This window comes from Strix uralensis, chromosome 1 (genome assembly GCF_047716275.1).
Source record: "Strix uralensis isolate ZFMK-TIS-50842 chromosome 1, bStrUra1, whole genome shotgun sequence".
Taxonomy (NCBI): domain Eukaryota; kingdom Metazoa; phylum Chordata; class Aves; order Strigiformes; family Strigidae; genus Strix; species Strix uralensis.
Genome location: NC_133972.1, coordinates 28,565,277 through 28,588,103, shown reverse-complemented (window position 1 = coordinate 28,588,103; position 22,827 = coordinate 28,565,277). Strand labels below are relative to the sequence as shown.

The 22,827-nt window shown below is 41.3% G+C and overlaps 1 protein-coding gene across 2 annotated transcripts; it reads left to right on the top strand.

Moving 5' to 3' along the window:
• The first annotated feature begins 258 nt into the window (after positions 1–258).
• On the top strand, positions 259–6,896 carry OXSM (3-oxoacyl-ACP synthase, mitochondrial). Of its 2 annotated transcripts, none has more exons than XM_074860982.1 (3): positions 259–358; positions 1,996–3,001; positions 5,761–6,896. In XM_074860982.1, the coding sequence occupies exons 2-3, from the start codon at positions 2,025–2,027 to the stop codon at positions 6,161–6,163; spliced, it is 1,380 nt and encodes a 459-aa protein (XP_074717083.1). In that variant the 5' UTR covers positions 259–358; positions 1,996–2,024; the 3' UTR covers positions 6,164–6,896. The 2 variants fall into 2 exon arrangements, with proteins under 2 accessions (XP_074717083.1, XP_074717090.1); XM_074860989.1 differs by lacking the exon at positions 259–358 and adding an exon at positions 1,213–1,394.
• Positions 6,897–22,827: the final 15,931 nt, after the last annotated feature.

Below are 22,827 nucleotides of genomic sequence, written 5' to 3'. Positions count from 1 at the left end.
AGTGATTTCCTCCCCTTCTGCAGTTCTCAGGGCTGCTAACGCGACCGCGCTCCCAGCCCGCCTGCACCGCCCACCTCGAGGCCCGGCCTGGCCCCCGCCGCCCCCCCCCAGGGCCGCGGCCGCCCTCCTCCGCGCGCCGGCAGCAAGCAGCGCCGCCAGGCAGCGCAGTCCACCGCCGAGTGACCGATTCACTGTCTCGGGTCCTCACCAATCGTGACATCGGAGATCGGCTACCAAGCCGTCGCCTGCCCGCCCACCCCCCCCCTTCTCCTCGGGTGGTGCGGTCCCGCGCCGTCGGAACGGGCGAGGGCGGCAGAGCCAACCATCGCGGAGCGGGGGGGGAGCGCGGCCGGCGGAGGTACCGCTGAGGGCTAGGATGGAGGGAGGCGGGGGCTCGCCGGCCCCTGCCGGGAGCGGGAGGGCTCCCCCGCGCCGGTGGGGCCGTGGGACAGGCTGCCCCTAGCGGAGCTGGGCGGGACGGCAATGGCGGCGCCGGGCGGGGCCGCAGCGGGAAGGTGGGGCGACGCAGGGGAGTCCCGTGGCGTCAGGGTTTAACTCCTGGTTTAAACATTAAAAGCAGTTAATGTCCTTTAAGCTCCCGGTGACGACCGATAGCTCTTGTTCCCGGAGAGAAATGACACCCCGCTTGTTTTCCTCTTCGTCGCGCACAGTACGTTAATGTGGCATCGCTTGGGTCAGACAAGGCCTCCTGATTATTTTACAGCAGTTAACTGTAAAAGCTGTATGTGTCTGTTAGGCACGCACTGTGTTAGAGACCTCTGCAATTATATATACTGCCTCTTTTTATAAAATCCAGGCTAACTAGCTTAAAAAATTAAAGTGGCAAATTTGGGTCAGGATTTAAAGCAGCCTCTTTTAAAAAACCTGTCTGCATTAGTAAGCGCTATATTTAGCTTTTATTTTTTAATAACACTGCTGTGTACTTCTGCTGCCACAGGAAAGAGCAGGTCTATGTATTTTAGTAGGAGTGCGTTAGCCCGGTGTCCCCGTACGGTCCCCGTACAGCTCCTTGTATTTTACCAAAGACTTGACGATGCCACGGTGCCCTTTTTGTGAGGCGAAAAGCAGGCGGCCTGTTGAAGCCTGTGTTGTAGGTGTTGACAGAGCTGTGCTGCAGCCTCTGCCCAGCCCCAGCGTGCCGGGTGTGTGCGATCAGACCAGCTCCCACCATGGCAGCAGCCACGGCAAGGCGAGAAAGGGGCTATGGCGCAGGGCACTGCTTGGCATGGCCCTCTCATCCCGCCTTGAAGTATGACTTGTGCTCAGCAGCGGCGTTCTGCCATCACTTGACACGCCTGACGATATGTGGGGTCTGGCGGTGTTACCTTCAAAGAAGGTGGTGTTGTGGTCCATCTTGCTCAGACACACTTGAGGTACTGTCCCCTGACAGTCTCAATACCCCAGGGCTGATAAACGGTGGGTGGAGGTAGAAGGATGAGGAGCCTTGTCCAAGACATGTAATTGCCTTGGTGGCAGAACCAGGAAGAGTTTCTTGACTCCTGTTCTGAGTTTTTTAGACCATTCTGCCTGACGTAAAGGTTGAGATGACAACATCCTTAACATGATAATGGTAGGACAAACTCTTTCAGGTGAACACACACTTTCTCCCTTAGAAGAATGAAGCTGTTAATGCTCATTGTTAATACCTCCAGCCAGCTGGTGGTTAAAGCCCTGGAGGGAGTTTTGCAGCAAAACCAGAGAGTGCCTCACAGTCCACAGTGGTGCAAAGTCATACTCAGCAGCAGCTTAAGCCAGAAGAGCCCACTAGAGGCATTCACAAAGTGAATGTGTTTCTATGCCCTGTCTGCCATAACACGCACTATTCCTGATTACAGACGTGGACCTACATCCCTTTCTGCAGGGTTGAAAATAGGCTTTCATGTACAAAGCAAGTTATTAATTTAGCGTACTTGGAAGATTTTTCACACTGGCTGCTTTATTGTTGTGTTTGTGTCTTTTTTTTCCCTGTTACAGGAATGTGCTTGAAGTGATTGATTTCCACCATGTTCTCACAGTGCTCGTGGGATCTGTTAAAGATTGCAAATCTTCATCTCCGGGGTCTGAATTTAAATCTACTAAACCACAGAAGAACTTTCAGCAAGTCACTGCCTGTATGTCGAAGGAAAGTAGTTGTTACAGGTATTGGCTTAGTGTCCCCTCTTGGTGTGGGGACTCAGATTGTGTGGAAGCGCCTTCTTCAAGGAGACAGTGGGATTGCATCGCTAGATGGGGAAGAATATGCAGGCGTACCATGTAAAGTGGCTGCTTGTGTGCCAAGGGGAAACGAGGAGGGTCAGTTCAGTGAAGAAAGCTTTGTGTCAAAGTCAGAGATCAAATCCATGAGTTCTGCCACTGTGATGGCCATCGGAGCAGCAGAGCTAGCCATGAAGGACTCCGGCTGGTCTCCCCAGTCTGAACAGGATCGTTTAAGCGCCGGTGTGGCAATTGGGATGGGAATGGTTCCGCTGGAAGAGATTTCTGATACAGCTGCTTTATTTAAAACAAAGGGTTATAACAAGGTCAGCCCATTCTTTGTCCCCAAGATTTTAGTCAATATGGCAGCAGGCCAGATCAGCATTAAATACCAACTGAAAGGGCCGAATCATGCTGTGTCAACTGCTTGTACCACAGGTGCGCATGCTGTTGGAGACTCCTTTAGATTTATTGCTGCTGGTGATGCTGATGTCATGTTGGCTGGAGGGACTGAGGCTTGCATTAGTCCTTTGTCCTTGGCTGGATTTGCAAGAGCTCGGGCCCTCAGCACGAGTTTTAACTCAAGGCCTAAAATGGCGTGTCGACCGTTTGATTCACAGAGAGAAGGGTTTGTAATGGGAGAGGGTGCTGCTGTGCTGGTCTTGGAAGAGTATGAACATGCTGTACAAAGAGGTGCTAGGATCTATGCAGAAGTTTTAGGTTATGGACTGTCTGGTGATGCTTGCCACATAACAGCACCTAATCCAGAAGGAGATGGTGCGTTCAGGTAAGAACTGTATGTTGATTATGATGGTTACTTCATATGTTAATTACAGTGGGTGCATGTGTTTCTGTTATTGTATGCTTTTTCTAGAGAAATGCTGTTCAATCTTGAAGTAATATTCCAAAAGCCTGAAAACTTAATCTGGAAAATGAAAGAGCTTCTGGTAAGGTTTTGCCCCCAGTTTGGGGTTTTTTTTAGTAACAAGGTGAAGGCCAGTTCTTGCTTGAATCAGTCTTTTTGCACAGAGTTGCAAAAATTTTATGTGAAAATATTTTACATTTGGTGCCTACAGCTGTTCACACAGTTAAGTCTCAATGGAAATCTCTCTTCTAAGATTTTTTGTGGTATGACAGAACCTTTTCATGTTCTCCTTCACACTTTGTCCATAAAGAAGAGAGACCCCACTGCAAAAGCAGGTCATGTCATTTGTTGTGGTCTGAAAGGGGAATAGCATTCTTGAACAAATTCCAAATGATGAAAGCTGTAGAGCACTTGGAGGATCTGGTTTGCTAGAATAATTACCGTACATGTAATTAGTGTTAATTGTGGCTATTGTTATTTAGAAAAGACTTTGGCTTTTCACAGGGAAAGTATTTAGATCACATGCTGGTGCTGCAATCATGTTTAAATACTAGATTCTGATGCAGCTAAGCATGTTGGTGGAGAGGCATAGCAGAAATATATTTTAATACTGTTTAGTGAGATGCTTCATCATTAATCTCATCAAAACCAGTTCACAATTAGATTATATTGATCTTATCTTTATCACTGGCCTAATTAAGTTGTCAGTGAAATTACATGTGTAAGTATATGTACTGTTTGTGAGCTTTGTGTAGGCTGCATACTATTGCTGACATTGAAATATTTAGTCAAGATTTAGTCTGCATTATTCTGAATGTATGTGAATATTTAATAACAAAATTCAGTATATCACTGCACAAATAGATCAAACTTCTGTATGATATTGTAAAGCTGTGTTTGCATCTTTATTGGATTAACAGATTTTTCAAGAAGTGTAATATACCAGATTTCCCTCTATGCTGTTGGGCTCATATTTAATTGTTCTGCGGACTTACGTGCCAGTTGAGTAGCCAGGAGTGTCTTATCTCAGATTTTCAGACTTGTTTACCCTTGAGATGATACGGCAATATATTGTAACACAATTTTTGTATATTTTATGATTGCAATAGCATGTAAATTGAATTCACAGTGGGAAGTAGTTGAAAGTTAATCTTGGTATCTTCAAAATGTTGAGCCTTTCCACCCCTGAGATGAGAGAATACATTTTAATATAGTCTTCAAACCAATATTTTGTTACTGCAGTGCTGTATGGATTAAATCTGAAATGTATATGCTTCTCTTACTTTTCTGTAGGAATTTTATTTGCACGTCAAAAAATTTCAGGGGAATATATTTTTTGTCATCATCTAATAACTACTTCAGTTGGAGACTCATACATATGTTGAAATAAACCTGCAGGATAGGAGAGGCGAAGCCAGACTCAGAAATGTGGATATAAAGTGTTCTATGCAGTTAATCTGTTATCTCCTTAAGTAAATATGCTCCTTGCAGCTGATGCATTTAACTAAATTAATGTATATGTTTCCCTCTCAGTTGATCAGTAATCTTTTTTGCCTTAATGTGGCTTACTATGTTCTGACAGTGAGCATCAGTGGCCTCCAACCTAAGCTAAGCTGGATGCTTCTGAGGATAGAAGGCTGTACTGCAGATATTTAAATTTGTCCAGCAGCCTGTGGTATCTTTTTTTTGAGCTTCTTTTTTATTTACTTATTATTCATAAATTTCAAAAGAGGTAGTGGTCCTTTGTTCAGAGATAGTTCGTTAAGCTGTATGTGCGACGACAGATGTGTGATTCATCCCCTTCCTTCTGTGGAAAATTGTGAGAAAATCACAGTATGGAGTTGTTTCCATCTTCCTGTGATTTTCATAAAAGAGCATGTTTTATAGAGGCGGTCACAGTCCACAGGTCATCAGGAGTTGGAATGGAACATATGATGTCAGAGTAAAGAGTGTGACTTTCAGTCGATTTCATTTTATATGTAAGAATTTGTGCTATCTCCTTGCTTCTGCAGGGGCAGGGACATCTTTTAACCTCTGGAAAGCATGCAAAATAAGCTCATGAGGATCATGACTGCAGAATTTTTCTTTCATTTCCCAATATTTTTGCTCGATAGAGAAATTTTTATTCCTAATTCCATAATACTGTAAATATGAGGGGAAATAAAATGTAAAAACTAGGGAATCTTTCACTTAGAATGGGAAGGGGATTTCTTGGACCATTTTACTGAATGTTACATCAATACATTATTACACTAGAGAAACGGAGGGAACCTAAATTTTTGTAATAATTTCAGGTAGTTATTTCTCTCTCAAATGTTTTCAGATTTTGCATTGAAATGGTCTTTGATATATTAATGTAGTCTGTAGACATTGTTTGTTATATCTTCTTTCTTTCTCTTTGTATTTTTCCCAACTATGGAATTTGTAGTTGCAAGTCTGATTTTATAGTGGGCCTCACCACTACTGTCTTTCTTGAGTGGCTGAATGGGGATACTAGTGTGTTTAGTTAGATGAATCCATCTCCTGTCATTTACATCTCTGGTAAAGTATGTCATGCAGATTTTCACATTTGATAACAATTTTAAAACAACCTGTACTTTTGCTTATGGTTTGTCTATGTGTGTTAGTGACAAAAATACAATGGGAAATTCAGCATTCTGCCTTTGTTTTTTTTTCCTTAGGTGTATGTCTGCAGCAATAAAAGATTCTGGGATCAAACCTGAAGACATAACATATGTCAATGCACATGCAACTTCTACACCTCTAGGAGATGCTGCTGAGAATCAAGCAATCAAGAGACTTTTTAAAGATCACTCACGTAATATTGCAGTTTCCTCAACAAAAGGAGCAACGGGACATCTCTTGGGGGCTGCAGGAGCTATTGAAGCAGCTTTTACTGCACTGTCCTGTTACCATGGAATTTTGCCACCTACTCTAAACTTAGAGAAAACAGAGGCAGAGTTTGATCTCAATTATGTTCCGTTAACAGCTCAGGAGTGGAAAACTGAAAAACGGCGTATAGCGCTCACAAATTCATTTGGCTTTGGTGGTACTAATGCCACTTTGTGCTTTGCAAGTGTTTAACTTATGCTGCGCATGTTGTGAAAAACGGCACTGACTGTGGTCTTCTGTACTGCCACCCTGTTACAGAGGGTCTCAAATAAACAAGCAACCACCAAAAATTAAAAATTTATTGTCAACACAGTTAACTAGCCCTCCACAAATTACAGGTTCGAATGTCTGTGAGAGGAGAACAGAACAACTTCCTAGGGTTTAACAACAACCCAAAATGCAGAACAAAGCACCACTCCCTAGGGTTTAAGGACAACCCAAAATGCTCTGTCACTCACCTAACAAGTGAGGGCTCTCAACCTCGAGGACCTGCTCAGGGCAGCGTCCCGTCCCAAGTCACCTTGAGGAGTTACCTTGGGCGGTGTCCTGACCCAAGGGGAGAGTCCCTGACCGCAGCGTGCTGCTCCAGGGGATGAGCTCCAAATGGTTCCCCCAGGGGACTCCATTGATACCCAGGCTGAATCTGACCAGTAGTCAGCGGCTCCCATTGGCCAAAGGCCCCAACTACCGCGAAGCCCCGAGAGCAAAGGCAATCAGGAGCTGCTACACCTCAGCAGCCAAGAAGCTCTGCTTTCATTGGGCAGGTGCACCTGCCACACACCCTTGGTGTGTACTGTGATCTTTTCTCAGCTTTGAGAATTGCTTGTTTGATACGTAACAACTTTATTCACCCAAACATTTGCATCAGTAATTCTTTTAGAAAGAGGGAACTTCTTTTACTCATTTTAATAAAAATAAAGACTTATGCTTTGTGTGGTAAAGAAGTTTTTGTTCTTGACTAGAAGAGGAGGCATTGATCATTCTGTGTTTTTACTTCATTAGAATAGATTTTTCACAGGCATGTGGCACAGAAATTGCTCAGAAACATTTATGCAAAAGGGAGACGGCTAACAATTTAGGACTCCACAGTTGTGACTTGATGACTTACTGTGTGATGATACAAGGTTTATGACTGAGCTCCCCTTTGTTGCTTGTTCCATTTATAATTCTGCCTTTTTCCTCATCATAAGTTGTTTCAAATATTGTAGACTTATGCACATTATTCCACACAGATGACATTCAGGGGACAGTAGTATAGGAGTTAATAGGATTTCTGACAGTGGTTAATATTCTTTTCAGCTTTATCCATTTCCATATACTGTGTTACCTCATTAGCCATGTCATGGAGTGGTAACAGGGAAGTATGCATACAGCATGGCCTATATATCTTCCATGTGGCACAGGGATAGAATTAGTAGGTGATAACCTGTTTTGTTCTGAAATTTTGGACAAGAATAGTGAGGTAGATATTCAAGTATGGTATTGAGGATTTAAAAAATAGTTACACAGAAAGGAAAAAGACTTGAAACCCCTGGTTGTTCTCCTAATATGGAAAAATAGAACTAGCCAAAATTGGAAAGACAAGGAATCTTTTAGCCCAAAAAAAAAAAAAAGCATGTGCAAGAAATAAATCTGGGTCTTGTGTTGAGGATGAGAAAGGGGAAGAAAGAGAACAGGGAAATGAAATTATACCTAAAGCTGACATACTGATGGTGGTTTAGGTTGCCTCTTGCAAATAACAAGTAAAGGATTTCGGCAGTTCCTTCCGGCACCAGTCAGCATCTTAGTCAAGTAGTGCCTCGATCCATAGCGCTGATGTGAGTGAAGTCGGACATCGCTATTGATTGGTTAGTTTATTAAAAGACTTTTCACCAGTTTTCTTTTTGAAAATGTGAGTCTTAGCCTTCAACCCATGTAAGTGGAGGCAGTGTAATTAAATTTAAATAAAGGACATACGAAGTAGCTATACTATAAGTAAACTTCATTCTGGAAAAAGGTTACTAATGGGCTGTCACAAGGCTTAGCAGTACCCTAAAACCTCATTATTTATACAAATGGTCTGAATGCTGATATGGAACAGCATAATTTTTGCATTTGCTGTCTTTACCGAATAGGAAGTTAAAGAGAATGATGATAAAAATGCAGTTGGAGACTAATTAAGACTCTTTCAGAAGCTGAGCTCATACAGAACAATGCAGTCCAAAATAGATTAATGAATAATAGGCCTGAAAGTAAAATATTACCAAACGGAAAATGTAAAAGCATACAAGCTAGAGAGAGTATGGGAATTTCTGTTGGGGAAAAATACCTACAAACCTCTTAGTTTGTGATAATTAATAGTAGCAGTACAATGAATGAGGATCTGGATTGCATGCAAAATAAAAAGCAGAATATAAAATTCAACATTACTCTCTGCAAATTATATGCAAAAAGGATTTGATATTAAGCATTCAGCCTCCAGGAGAGAGCTAGCAGCAGGGTTGTGAATCAGGAGGAAATCATCCAGTGAGTTTCTTCTGGAGATAATTTTTTTCAGGTAATTGTAGTCCAGGGTGGAATATGGGAAGACTAAATACTGCTGCATTGTTGTGGACCTGAAGTACAGTCTGACTAAACTCGCCCAACCTTGTTACATAGCTGCAGACCTGTAATTAATACTGTGACAGAGAGATATGCTTCCCTTTCCCTCCAACAGCAGAGATCATGGCCCCAGGAGTGTTGGATACAGACTCCTGTGTACCAACCATGAAAAGACAGATTATACTGTCACACAGAAAAACAAAACAGAAACTGAAATGATTAAAAGATCTTTCTCCTCACTTAAGCTCATTGCAATTTAATCATCTGCTGCAGGTAACCTTTAAACCATGAAAGCTTTGTGACAATAGTTATTTTAGGTGTTTTGATTATGGATAATTTTAACAGGCCTAGATGCAGTAGTAGATAGTGTGCCCTGTAGGGAATTAAAATTTTTTTTAAAAATGAATAGAGCCAAAGTTTAACCCCCGTCTATTTGAATATCGTTTGTATAGCTTTTATGTACTTGTTTGGAGTCATCTCTTTTTATCACATACCCCACTGAGCTGATCAGGGACTACTTACTGCTAATTACTGCTTTATTATGGTAGCTGCGAACATGAAAGGAAAATAAATCTCTCTCTGTTGCTAAACTATTAAGTGGGCAAATTGACCAACGTATTAAACCAGAATGCTTTCCTTTAAAATGCTCCCTTCGTCTTAATAATCGAGAGATGTAATGGTCCAGAGTTTGGATTTAAAAAGCTTAATATTTAGATTTGTAAGACTGGAGTTACTTGCAGTCTGATAAGAAAAGCCAGGAAATGCTGGTAGAGTGTTTATTTTGAAGCCTGCTTCCGGAGTGGTGCAACACACTCGTGAGAGCCAAATGCTCCAGGCAGCACCACAGAGTGGCCAAGGCTGGAAGGCACCTCTGGAGATCACCTAGTCCAGCCCGCTGCTCAGATTAGGGCCAGCTAGAGCAGGTTGCTCAGGGCCATGTCCAGCTGGGTTATGAGTGTCTCCAAGGACGGAAACTCCACAGCCTCTCTGGGCAACCTGTGCCAGTGCTTGGTCACCCTCACTGTAAGAAGATCCTTTCATTTAAATGGCATTTCCTGTATTTAATTTTGTGCCCCTTGCCTCTTAATCCTTCCACTGGACACCACTGAGAAGAGTCTGGCTCCCTCTTTTCATTCTCCTCATCAGGTATTTATACACATTGATAAGACCCCCTGGAGCCTTCTCCAGGCTGAACAGGCCCAGCAGTCTCCTCCTCTCCTTGTATGTCAGATGCTCCAGTTCCTTCATCAACTTGTGGCCCTTCACTGGACTTGCTCCAGTATGTCCATGTTTCTCATGTATTGGAGAGCCCAGAACTGGACCCAGCACTGCAGATGTGTCTCACCAGTGCTGAGTAGAGGGGAAGGATCATCTCCCATGACCTGCTGCTGATGCTCTCCCTAATGCAGCCCATGATGCTTTTGGCTGCCTTTGCTGCAAGGACAGCTGGTCCATCAGGATCACTAGGTCTTTTTCTGCCAAGTTGCTTTCCAGCTAGTTAGCCTGAGGGGGAATGGTGTATGGGGTCATCCCTATGTCAGCCCATTTCTCCAGCCTGTCCAGGTCCCTCTGGATGGCAGTGCACCCACCTGGTGTATCAACTGCTCCTCCCAGTTTTGTATCATCAGCCAACTTGCTGAGGACTCTATCCCATTGTCTAGGTCATCAATGAAGATGTTAAATAGTACTGGTCCCAGAATACATCTGTGGGGTACTCCACTAGTGTCTGGTGTCCAGCTGGACTTCATGTCACTGATCACAATCCTTTAAGCCAGCAGTTCAGCCTTTGGTTTTCAATCCACTTCACTATCTACTTACCTAGACCATACCTTGTCAATTGTCAATAGGGATGTTATGGGAGACCGTATCAAAAGCATTGAAACTGTGATGCTTTTTAGCAATCCAACTGATGTTAAAAGAAGTATCTGGCTGAATATACACAACCCCTCAACAAAAAACTGCAGACTGTGATTTCTGGCTGCTACTGATAATTGTGTCAGGTTTCCTTGTTGAAATGTGCATTGAGACTAAGAATGTGAATTGCATTTGAAAAATCTCTTAGTCCCAGTTATTTACTCATCAATGAGGTGTAAGTCAAGTAAAAATAGATTATGTAAAATATTGTTTTGATTTGAATCAAAGATTTTTACTTAAACTAATCTTTTTAGAAATAAATACATTTGAAACAAAAATTGGAATGACAACTTGCATGAACTCATTTATTTAAAGGAACCTAATAAAAAGTTGTGTCATTAAAAAATGCAAGCAGCATATGTTTGCTGAAATCTTACAAAAGTCAATCCACTGCTCAGGGTTAACTACTCTCTGTCTCTAGAAACAGTTTGTTAAAATTATAAACCTTGTTTTGTTTTGGACTTCTATAGCTTGTTCTGCAAGTGTAGAGAGAATATATTCCTCAGTTTCAGTTTACTCAGGTTACTTTACTTCAGTGTGCATAAGCTTTCTTTCATAGACAGGCAGCACATTTTTTACTAATTAAAGAATTTATAAAATAGTGTCTTGCCAGTTCCTAAATGATTTCAAATTAACATCCTGTTAAAGCTTGAAAGCAGTCCTGAGCAAAAGGTTTTCTTTTCAGTAAAAATATGATACATAGTCTTCTAATATTATAATAAAAATTAAGAATAAGTGTATACTAAATTGTAATTATTTCAAGGCATATAGAGCATCCTTCTGAACAAAAACCTAACCAAAGGAATTACTCCATTTAATTGCAAGTCAGCATGTTTTCCTGCTTATCAGCTGATGATACTTTGCTCTTCTCTAGCATGGAAGCTCTAAGTGTACTTTGGATCATATTTCATGATTTCTCAAGCCATGGGTGAGCCTGTAGTGAAGTGAAGTGTGTATTACAAAACCATGAGTGGCTGGTGATCAGCCTTGTCCTGTCACCCTTCCCACCATGCCTGACAACCGGGGTGGTGGATGGGACAGCAATGCTGGGGGGTCCGTGCCAAGTCCCTTGGCTCTGTCAGTGTTTGGGGTGGCCTCTTTATGTGACCAGCTTTTTGAGTTTTGGGACCAGGTGTGGCATGGGAAAACGGTTGGTACAAAAGGCTCCAGGAGGTTCACTCCCAGTTCTTTGTGATCTAATTTGTCTTTCCTTTTGTGTCTTCAAGATTGCTTCTGTTGTAATGAAGTCAAAAGCAGACTTGAAGAACTGGTTGGATGGTGAAGCATGTTTGTTGAAATAAAGAGAAAACTCTTTGTGATAAGAGATATGAGAAGCTCTACTGATTTTAAAATGTGTTTGGAAGTGTTCTAGGAAATGGATTTCTGAAAAGCAAAGGAGGGCAGTATTTCAGAGGCGAATGACTTCTCAGGTAGTGTGAAAAACAACTGGTATAAGTTTGCAAAAAGATTATTTTTGCTATCTATTGGTTAACACAAACTTTTTTCCTTAGTAAAGCTTTATATTGATTGTTGACATCAGCAAAAAAATTAAATATATTTATATTTGAAGCTATGTGCTAGTCTTCTATTAGAAACAAGCCAGGGCCAAATCTGAATATAATTGGGAGAGGAGGCATTTTACTAGTTTTTGAGCACTATATGGCATATTTCTACGTTGGACGTTTTCTGAGGAAAGATTCCCAAATACCTTTTTCTTCCACACGGTAGGATTTGGTTCTTCAGCAGTATATGCTTGTCCTATTCTGAAGTAAAAAGTAGATGTTGCTGTATCAGAGAATGGAAAGAATGTACACTGAATTGCTAAGTTTTTTATTTTAAAGCAATAAACACCCCCAACTTTGGAATGTATATAACCTTGCTTTATAAAAGTGCAGATTTCAAAGAGAAGCCAAACCTTATGTGTTTCAAATGCAGCTGGAAAAGTGGAGTATACTGCAGAATGGAAATAATAAGTGCTTTTAAGGGAATGTAAATGTCTTAATTACACTGTTTTCTTGGAGTGTCTTTGTTCAATGACTTGTGAAAATATGCCACTTCAACTTCTTCAGTAGCGCTAAAAATGGACTAATGTGCTGTGTGAGCCAACACAGGCAGGACGCAGGAACAACCACAAAACCATGGATGAAAGCAAAGAGTAAATTTATTCTTGTTACCTCGCAACACAGGGGATCTCCGTAGCGGTGCCTGGGCAGAGGCACGCAAGTGGTGATGCAGGCACTGTGGAGCTCAGTCCTTGCTAGCCAGAAAGAGGAGAAGAAAGAAAAGATCTCAAACCTGCTGCTTTTGCCTGTATATATCAGGGATTTTCACAGGCATAGTTTCCATTGTGCTTTGATCTCTCCCACAGCAGGACAGGAATCTCAAGGATGTTTGATAAGGTGCCTCTGAGTCTATCACAGGCCTGTGTTATCTAAGCGCAGACGTTCTACCTGTCAAGCACACAAAGGTAAGCAACAATTAGTATGATATATGTGTTTTTCAACACCCCAGCTGCAAGTCACTTGAGTGTGTTTACAATCCTCCTCACTAATCTTACATTGTATTCCCACACGTGCTTGCATGGTACTTGAAAGACTACATCCTTTTTCTGTCAGAGGCTCTCTGTGCGACTTCTATCAAGTTACTGAGGTTCAGATTCAAGTTCTTAAATATACACTTATAAATATTCTTATATTCCTTTGTTTTTGATATATAAATCACATTTCACCTGAAACAAAAAGACATTTGATCATTAAGTACCTTTGTGAGTTTGGGCAAGTCTTCCAGGGCTTCTGCTCATCATCTGGACACAATCAAATCTTCCTACTTCTTACAGGGTGGGGAGAGCAACTACCCTCAAGATTTAGATTCTATAGTAATGTTGGCTCAAACTCACTAGCTAGTTTTCACAAAATAGGAAACTGAAGCTGGAATTAGCATTTTCCACAGCTAAGACGATAGTGAAAATGTTTCTTCCTTCTGGATATTTCTATCAAGATTATATAGGCTCTTCAATTTAATCAGCATAGATTGGCTTATCTGAGATTAGAAATAATTCTGTATGTATCACATTTTAGGAATATACCTTTAGTTCCCATTTTTTGAGAAGACGGGCTCCCATTTTATTTCTAAAGCTAGCATCAGTGACAGAAAATCTAGGATGAAGGCAGTTTTATAATCTAAGCAAAATGTGTAATAGTTTCTGCTTGGGCAGTAGACACCACTCCAACTTTTGTAACAATGATGATTAATTTTAGCTTGGTAGAAAGCCAATTTTCTACCCGGAGTTATTGAACTGTAAAGAAATATGCCAGTATCAATTGCTTATAGTCAGTACCTCTGTGTAGGAGGCACAATAATTTTAGTATGACAGCTAATATACAGGAATACCAAACTGGTAGTATATAAGGCTATTGCAGCCCAAGGTCTCCAACAAAATATGTTAGTAGGAGTGAAATGAAATAAAATGGTAATAAGAAGGATTGAAAAAAGACATATATTCATAAAGAGCCCAAGAAATGCAGAATAGGAACTATAATTGAAAAAGAGAAGAATATTTTTTAATGTGGGACTTGTAGTTCTCACAGAGTACTATAAAGCAGATCAGATGTTAAATAGCTGGACATCCATATGTTAGTTAATATCGCTTTGTAGTTTCCCTTTTTGTCATTGTCAGGATCATGGTGTTAAATGTTATTGCTATAAGCAGTGATCAGTTGTTGTTTCATGCCTAATGCACTGTTTCCTGGAGTTCAGAATGCCATCAAATGTGCTCTGGGCTGAAACAGGACATAAAAGTTATCCTGGGAGTTAATTCTCATGATATTTTGAGTCTGCTGGAAGAAGTAAAGAAAAAAAGGCAGATGGGTTGCTGACGTTAAGCTTCATATCGAATAGTTGTAGACAATAAGTTCTGAAAGAGTTTCAGAAAAGACTAATTCTACCTGCTATTTAATTTTTTTTAAAAAGAGACATTATGATTTCTGTTTTTTCCTGAGGACTTTTTTCCAGGAATGGTTTCTGTGGCCTAGTGAGGCTTACATGCAACATCAATCTGTATTTAATGTGAAATTTTTTGAATGCTGTCTTGAATCACCTAGGAATGCTTAGGGGATTTCTTAAATCAGTGGTGGGAATTCTCTCAGCTCTTGGGAAAACTGGATGTCATTTGAGTAGCAGAACCAGCAGGTTCAACCACCTCCATAATTGTTTCTATCAGGGGCCAGCAAACTCCTCTGAGCTTCGTGACCACCCTAAGGCCCTTGCATGTGTGCAGGAGACCAGGTCAGTACAACTGAGGTTGCACTTTGCTGGTCCTGATCTAATAAACCTTAATCTCCACCTGGGCCAGATTGTATGAAGAGATCCTGCAGGTAGCACTACACTGAAAACAGCTTCTGGAGCCAGGCTTGTCCCGGCACTGCCCTTTAGCCATCCCTTGCTTACACTTTAAAAAATACTTCACAGAATCACAGAATCGTCTAAGTTGGAAAAGACCTTGAAGATCATCTAGTCCAACCATCAACCAAACATTAACAGTTCCCAACTACACCATATCCCTAAGCGCTATGTCAACCCTACTCTTAAACACCTCCAGGGATGGGGACTCCACCACCTCCCTGGGCAGCCCATTCCAACACCTAACAACCCCTTCTGTAAAGAAATGAAGAGTGCTAGGAAGAGACACACAGTATCAGGGATATCTATCAGGCATAGATCAGGGAGCCCAGAGGACCTGTAGCAGAGAAGGACCTCCAGAAACAGAAGGAGACGAACAAGTGTAATCAGAAAATTTGTTCTGAAGTTATTACCTAAATATGAAGTACATTGAAAGATATGAAGCATATGTTTATCTGAACAAAACGATGTCTGGGAGCAGCAAGTTTGCCAGTTATAGGAGGATTTCCACGTTGATTTGGTGCATTTGAATAGATACTGAAGAATAAAAATCATACTGCTTTCTCCTCACAATCCCAGCTTAACATTATTCTCTCCATTATATAGAGATAAGGTTTGGGAATCAGTAAGAGATTGAAAGATCTGTCAGAGCTGGAAATATAATTCTGGAAGTATTGCTTTCTAGCTCATGTGCAGTCCATTAGATCACACTGTCTGTCCCATGGGCTTTTCTGAGCAGAAGCTCATTACCTGTAAGTTGAAACTGGTTTATAAGGATATGCAATGTTTCTTAATTTGGGTAAAACTGAGTCTGATCTGCATCCTGTAAGTCAACCTTTGATTTTTTTTTTTATTTTTTTATATTTTTTATTTTTTATTTTAATTTAATGGCTAGGTGGGGCATGTTACTGATTTTCACTCTTTATATCAGAACTTGAGGGAATCGCCTTTGTCCCCCTGTTTGGAAAAGAAGGAGAATGAGAACCTTTGTCATGGTTGCAGGTTAGTTTTTGTTGGTGCTTTTTCCATATTAGTGTAGGCAAATTACTCATAATGCATGCTCTTCTTAGCAGAGTACGTGGGGGTGGAGTTTATAGAAATAGCTCTCATTGAATTTCTTTCAATAACACAAAGAGAGGAAATGACCTTTACTTGAAGGATTCAGATGAATTTAGAAGAAGTTTAAAAAAACATTTAAAAGCCAGAATTGCCAAGAGAAGCAGATTCCTGAGACTGTTAGCAAATTGTATGGGGAGTCTACCACTGCAACAAAGTCAAGGAGTAGTAGTTTTTCTATTCACAACTGGTTTAGAGACATTGTCTTTGTAATTCAGCAATATAAAGTGGAATGAGAGTAGAGGACATCTTTGTTCTGGGTTAGGCAGCTCGAATGTGTGTGGAAGAGTGTTCAGAATGACAATTGCTGAAGCCCTTGAAAATAACAGAACATGCTCCCCTAGAGGCAACAGTAATATCCAACAAGTTAACTGCTGGATGCATCTGTGATTCTCTCCAATGTCATGCTTATAATGGGAGTGAATAATTTGGCCTTTATTCAATTAATTAGTCTTTGTTCCTCCTCTGACTGTCAATGAGAGTGCTGGTTGCGGTGGTTGTGTTTTGAATGTGAGTGTCTGTCTGTTGCAAAATGGACTGACACAAAAGATCTCATTCCCATGGATTACCTTGCCTCAAATGGTCATGCTTATTGTAGACCTTAGCTGTATTTACTGTTTAGATTCACAAATTTTACAGGGTCCCTAGGAAAAACTTATACCTGGTCACCATGTCACTGGGACATTCTCATTTCTACTGAATGATTTGTTCCTGGTCTGTTGGCACTGTGGAATAACACTGTCAACTTCTGAAACAGCTAAAAAAAGAAAGCATTGTGGTTCAGACTATATTTGTAAGCCCAGGGTTTACTGGCTGACAGGCAGGCTCATTTGCCAGCACACTGGTCTGTGCTGGGGTGTTATGGATTCCAGTCCTACACTGGGCCAAATCAGTCTGCACCTTATGGTGGATGCTGTAGGATAGCTTTGGGAAGAAGTGTGCTTTAGGATTTCTGTAAAGCAGTTTAGTGTATCTCCCACTTAACTCCAGTGGGTCTTCGGAGGGGACCTTAAAAATCCCCTACTTAAATAGTGTGTGCTTGCTTTTCTGGCCATGCTCAGTATAACGAACTCCGGAGGCATTTCCACCTCTAGTATATGCTCTTGAAGAAATAGGCTTACCAGGGTGTTTGTGTCTGTGTCTGTGACACCTAGTGACCAAAGGGCTGTATCAGTACAGTTTCAGACCACCTGTGCCATGTGGTGCCTGGAGAGCTGCTTCTACTGACACTATTTTAAAGCATTACCAGTGATTTCAGTTATGAATGTTATTAAGCATTTAAAACCATCAGCTGTCAATCCTATGGGAGGAAATTGAAGCAACCTGCTTGAAGCTGTTTATTTGCAAAGCATCTGTTCCTGCCCTGAGTGTTACTGTTTGTCCATCTCTAATGAATGATACTGGGTGGTCAGTGCAGAGCTATCAGAAGCCACAGAAGAGCATCTTCTGAAACTGGGCAAAACTGGTGAGCCTCTATCTTCTGAGAGCAGCCACCCCTGCTCTGCAAATGTGCATCAAACTCAGTTGGGCTTGACCGGTTAGCCTTAGGGTTAAGATTAGGGTTTGACCGTCCATGTGAATAGTTTTGCATGAAGACCTCTTTTCTCCGTCTCAGAAGAGGGACCCTTTTCCCTGGTGTCCCGCGATGGTTCCTCCTGAGCAGAGAAAATCGTGGGCGAAATCAAGGTGATCACACGGTGGCAGCAAAATCTCAGTTATCTGAAGAGCTCGGGCACCCACAGTCAGCTCAATGACTACCCTGTCATAGCTTTCCTTTTCAAACCACCACCCAGCCATTGCTTACAGAGGAATAGAGCAAGGAAAGGAAGAAAGACTCTAAACACACTTCATCCAGCCTTTGCTTTTCCCTTCATAAAGCTCATCTGGGTTCCTCTGTGCGAATAAAAATCAAGTTTGGACTGACTTGATAAAGCGCACAGACTTTGGAGAGGTCAGAAGCTCTGTAAAGCTATCATGGAGCAGCATGAGGCAAGAGAAGTATGGGCAGAGCAGTGAAGAAGAGAAATTATTCTATGTTTCCTAAGGAGCATATCCATACACAACTGCTGAAAGGAAGGAATCATGAGATTAAAGAAAAATTGTTTTAAGGTGCTTTAGTGCCTGCATGTCTTTGCTGAGACAGAAAGGGCAGGAGAGGTCCCTGTTGGCTCTAGCCCTGAAGGGACCATATGGTTTGAAAACAGGAATATGTTGAGGGTAGCTCAATATTTGTTGTGACTCAGCTTTCTTGTTTTGGACCTTATTCATAACTTTTTTAGGACTGGTAATTTCCTACAGTAATTTGCAAATGAATCAAGGCAGTTTAAGAATCCCTCTACTTAACCAGGTATTGAATGTGACTCAGCCATTGTTTCTGCTTTTGTTCCTTTCCTCCACTGGCTCCATCTCCTTGCACCGCGGTCCTGTGTGGAGTGGCCTACAAGGCTGAAAGAAAGGAGGTCTCCTGGGAACTGTTTCAAAAGAAATTCCTAAATTGCTTTCACAGGCAAATGATAATATTTATTGCATAGTATTTGTTTAGATGAAATAGGAAAGAGAAGGAAAGATTAAAAAAGAAAAAAAAGGCAGTCATTGCTCCTGCCTCATGCTTGTTTTTAATGGACCAGGTAAAATATACCTCAAAAAATTCAGGAATTTGGCCCCAAAGGTACTTTAGTTGTTTGAGACTGAATTCCAGAACCGCTCTGACAGCAGAGAGAGATACTTTATTCCATGGTTTCCTTAATGCAAGTTCCAGGCCCCGAGAGCAGCACCTTCCTGGCTGTGGGGCTCAGGGATGGCTCAGAGCTGGTGTAATAGGGCTGTCCCATCCCACTGAGGGGAGAGGCTCCAGGACTGACCCCTGCCCGTAGGAGCTGCTCTTGGCTGAGGTCATAGCACTTGGCCCCACTAGAGCTGCAGGTCCGCCATGTGCCTGGCCATGGCCCTGTGGCCTTGACCTAGGTCTCAAACCAGACCCCCTTAAACCAGAGACTGGATTGCCTGACCCAGAGACACCACCTCCAGAAGCGCTGCAGCTCCCCAAGGGAGGGCCTTCTCCCAGAGGCCATAGACGATGGCGGTCCCCGTTGATGAAGCATGTGTCACATGGAACCATACTCAAACTGGGTGAAATATCCCCAGGCTGACTCACAGTTGTCTAAGATGGTGCCGTTTGAACAGCCAGTGCCACTCAACACCTGCATGCTAGGAGTGTTAGGGAGATCAACCTAGGAAGGTTTTCATGTCCTTTCCTGTCTTCCTTGGTCAAACCCTGCCTTCACTAAATTGCAAAACTACCATTGCCTATAGTGGGAATAAGGCTGTCAGTCTGCTCAAGAGCTCCAGTGCTCTCAGAAATATGCCTGTTGCTGCAGGTGTGTTTGTACAGTGACTTGCATTTCTCAGAGAAAAAAAATCAGTCAGCTGAGAGAGCAAAGTATTTTTTTTCTCCCAGATTTCTAGAGCACATAACCCAAAAAACTCCCCTCTGTGCTAATACAAGAAACAACACATTCATGACACAAGAATGGCTTTTTATTGACTCTGAGCTCTAACCAGCCCTTTGAACATGTATACATATGCTTATGTATATGCCAAGGCCCTGTGGGTACCTGTAAGCTGGGATTGCCTTGAGTGCCCCCAGCTGGGACCCCCACCAACATACCCTCTGCCCACAAAACCATTTAAGCTGAGACCCAGCACCCAGACTTGACTTGAACTGTAGAATGCAAGTATATGTGAGTCTTCATTCCAGTCCCCAGCTCTCCCTGAGGTGTTTTCTGTACTTCCTGCATTGGTGGTAGACCCCAGCTTGTTCTCTGGCCTTTGGCTGGTGATTACCAGGTGGTTACCGATCATTAAAAATGGCAGATGTAATCATGGAGACAAGAAAATTCTTGCCAAGAAGAAGTTGTCTTCATTGTAAGGTCGCTTACAATAATGCAATAATTTCATGTTGTTTGCAATTTCAAAAAGTCCTAGTAAATATGAGAAGATCTGGCCTTAGCCCTAACCTGTATTCAGTTATTCTCTTCAGGTCTTTGATGGTTAGACCACATCTAAGGAAAGTGTTAGCTGTTGTATCAGTTTCTGCCTTTCATTAAGAATGTAATTTACTCTGGGATAGTGCCAGAGGACCCAGAATGAGGTCAGGACTGCTGTGCTAGGTGCTGAACACATATTCCTTTTTCCAAGATCTAAGCAACTGGTACTGATCAAGGAGCTGTTCAGAAGATGAGGTAGTGATGACCCTAGCTGTGCTATTGACTCTTTTCAAAGTAATTAACTCCCCAACTCTAGAAAAAAAAATGTCAGCAGGACCTTCAAATTTTCTGTATTCTACCCTGAAGTGTTAGGATGAAATTTAAAATACTGGATGCTCTTCACTAAGAGTACTTTAGAATATTTGATCCTTTGGTTTTTGCTGGTGCTTAGGCTCTAAAGTTATAGACAGCTTGGAAATATATGTTGTATTGAGTCTCTGGGATTACGGTTATTCATCTGTAGGTTTTTCCATCATTATGAAATGCACAGGGTTTTGGTTAGGAAGTAAACAGAAGAAGAAATAGTTCATTCCCAGTATTTGTTTAAACAGAAGCACACTATCTATAACAGATGGAGGGTTCCAAGGTTATTTTAGTGATAGATTCTCTTCTCTTTGTTTATTAGTGAGCAGTTCAATAAATTATTTGTCAGATATACAAGTCAGGAATACTTGCTGAAGGAAACAGCATTAACTTGTCTGCTCTGATTCAAGAGGCAAATAAAGAAAGTGAAGGAGATTGAGATTGAGATGCATGGCCCAGAACAAAGTACTGATTAAATAGGGATCCTAATAGTAATACCTGAGAAATTTTTAATTCCTTTAAACTGCTCATTGTTTATGATGGATTTTCATCTTCAATATATTTTCTTCAAATAATTTGTGCTTTGTGATAGCTAGGCTGTTACTGAGAGAAAACACAACAGCAGGTACTGAACAAAGATTGAAAGCTGCACAGACAATCACAGAAGGATGCAAATAGAATGAGTCTTTAAAGGCTGGTCTTGAAGGAATTATACCAGTCTATAACATTCAGCCCTCCAGGTAATATAAGAGACTACTGCAACATGACATTAGTTCTCTTTCAGAGGAGTGGGTTTTTTTAAAGCTTAAAATTAATCTCTTCGCTCAATACTCCTGGTTAGAACAAACATGGGATCAGCTAAATAATGAGACAGCCAAACAGGTCTACCCCATTTTAAAAACATATTTGTCAAAATTTATCTGTGACTCTAAAACTGCTCTACCAAGCCTAAATCAAAAATAATTCTACTAAATTCAACAGTTTATAGAAACCTGTACTACTATTTTTCTGTATTTGTCCTTCCTCTCAGATCAAACACATTCCTTTAGAATACCAAGACTTAGAAAGTAATGCTTCAACAGGTCCATTTCCATGTAATCCATGCACAATTGAGACATATATTGGTCAAGAGTGGGACCTTTGGCACCTACCCTAAAATGTTTTTCTCTGACATTACACATTGAATGGTTAAAGAAATTGAAATGGGATCTCTGACTCTCTGGATCCACTCAATTTGTCTTGGTACCAAGTTGATTTTCAAGCAGCATATTCTGGGGTAGAACTTTGGAGGTCTTGTTTATTTGAACACTTTGAAGACCTCTGATGGGATGTGTCAGGGAGGGAAAGAACCACATCAATTGCAATGGGGCAATAATACTATTTGTTATCTTGTGCACTGAAATTTACAATTTTAAGAGGAGCTATACAAAATAGTTGTTAATCCCCAGCAGTATCCCTGTCCTGATATGTTTACTGCCTGAACTCACTGTTTCAGAGCATGGTATATTGTCATGAAGTCATTGCACACTCTCTCTGGTGCAACAACTCTTATTCTGTCATGCTAATTCTTTCTGCTCTTCTCTTGTTACATGAGGATTTTTCCTTATTTCCCTGAGCATTTCTTCCTATAGCAATGATAGTCACGAATATTTCATATAGAAGAGATCCTAAGGTATTAAAACTATCTAATGATAGTGCTATAAAAAGCATTAAGTGAATTAGAGGCATATAAAATATCTATCAGATACTAGCAAGTTACTTAGAATAACCCAACCTCAATGCCTGTGATAACTGCATTAGATCAACAGTGTTTACAATCCTGGTCTCTGGTCATAGCCCTTGTACTTTATCATGATTGTTATCCTATTGCCATCTAATATTAATATAACTCAACAGAAGACATGAGGAACTAGTTATTTCATTCTACCGATAGGATAGTATAGATAGGACTTGGGGGCAGGAACAGCAGATGACAAAGTAAAAATTCCTTGACTTGCCTTTGCCACATTTCCACTCTTTTTCTGTGTGTTTGTTGTTTTTATAAGCACTTGTTTCATGAGAATCAGAGTTTTCACTGTCTTCTGGAAGGTGTGTTTTAACACAGGACTTGTTGAAGGAGAATCTTTCTTGACTGACCTGTTTATAAGGTGAGTCAAGCAGATAGAACACCACCAAAAGGCAGGTCAAAGCAAAGGGAATTACTGAAGAACAATATTATCAGAGAATAACTTGAATGATGAATTGTGCTAGGCCTTGAGAACAAGAACTGAAATACATTGCAAAAGGCAAAGAGTGGATTTTGCTTCTGTCTAGGAAGCTTATGGAATCCTTACTCTTATGAGAAAAGTAGGCAGTATATTAATTACGTTTGCAGTCTCCCTGGAGGTGCCATGTTAGGCTTAAGCCAAGTCAGTGGGTGCCTTAGTGGATTTTCTACACATGGACTTCAGCCATATGGTCCTTTTCAGGTCTTACTTACACGAGAAAGTGGCACTATTT

What these genes read in the sequence shown, in the direction of transcription:
- OXSM (XM_074860982.1), top strand. Translation starts at nt 2,025, where the DNA reads ATGTTCTCACAGTGCTCGTGGGATCTGTTAAAGATTGCAAATCTTCAT. An exon ending in GAAGGAGATGGTGCGTTCAG is followed by an intron (nt 3,002 to 5,760) that starts GTAAGAACTGTA and finishes TTTTTTCCTTAG; the next exon opens with GTGTATGTCTGCAGCAATAA.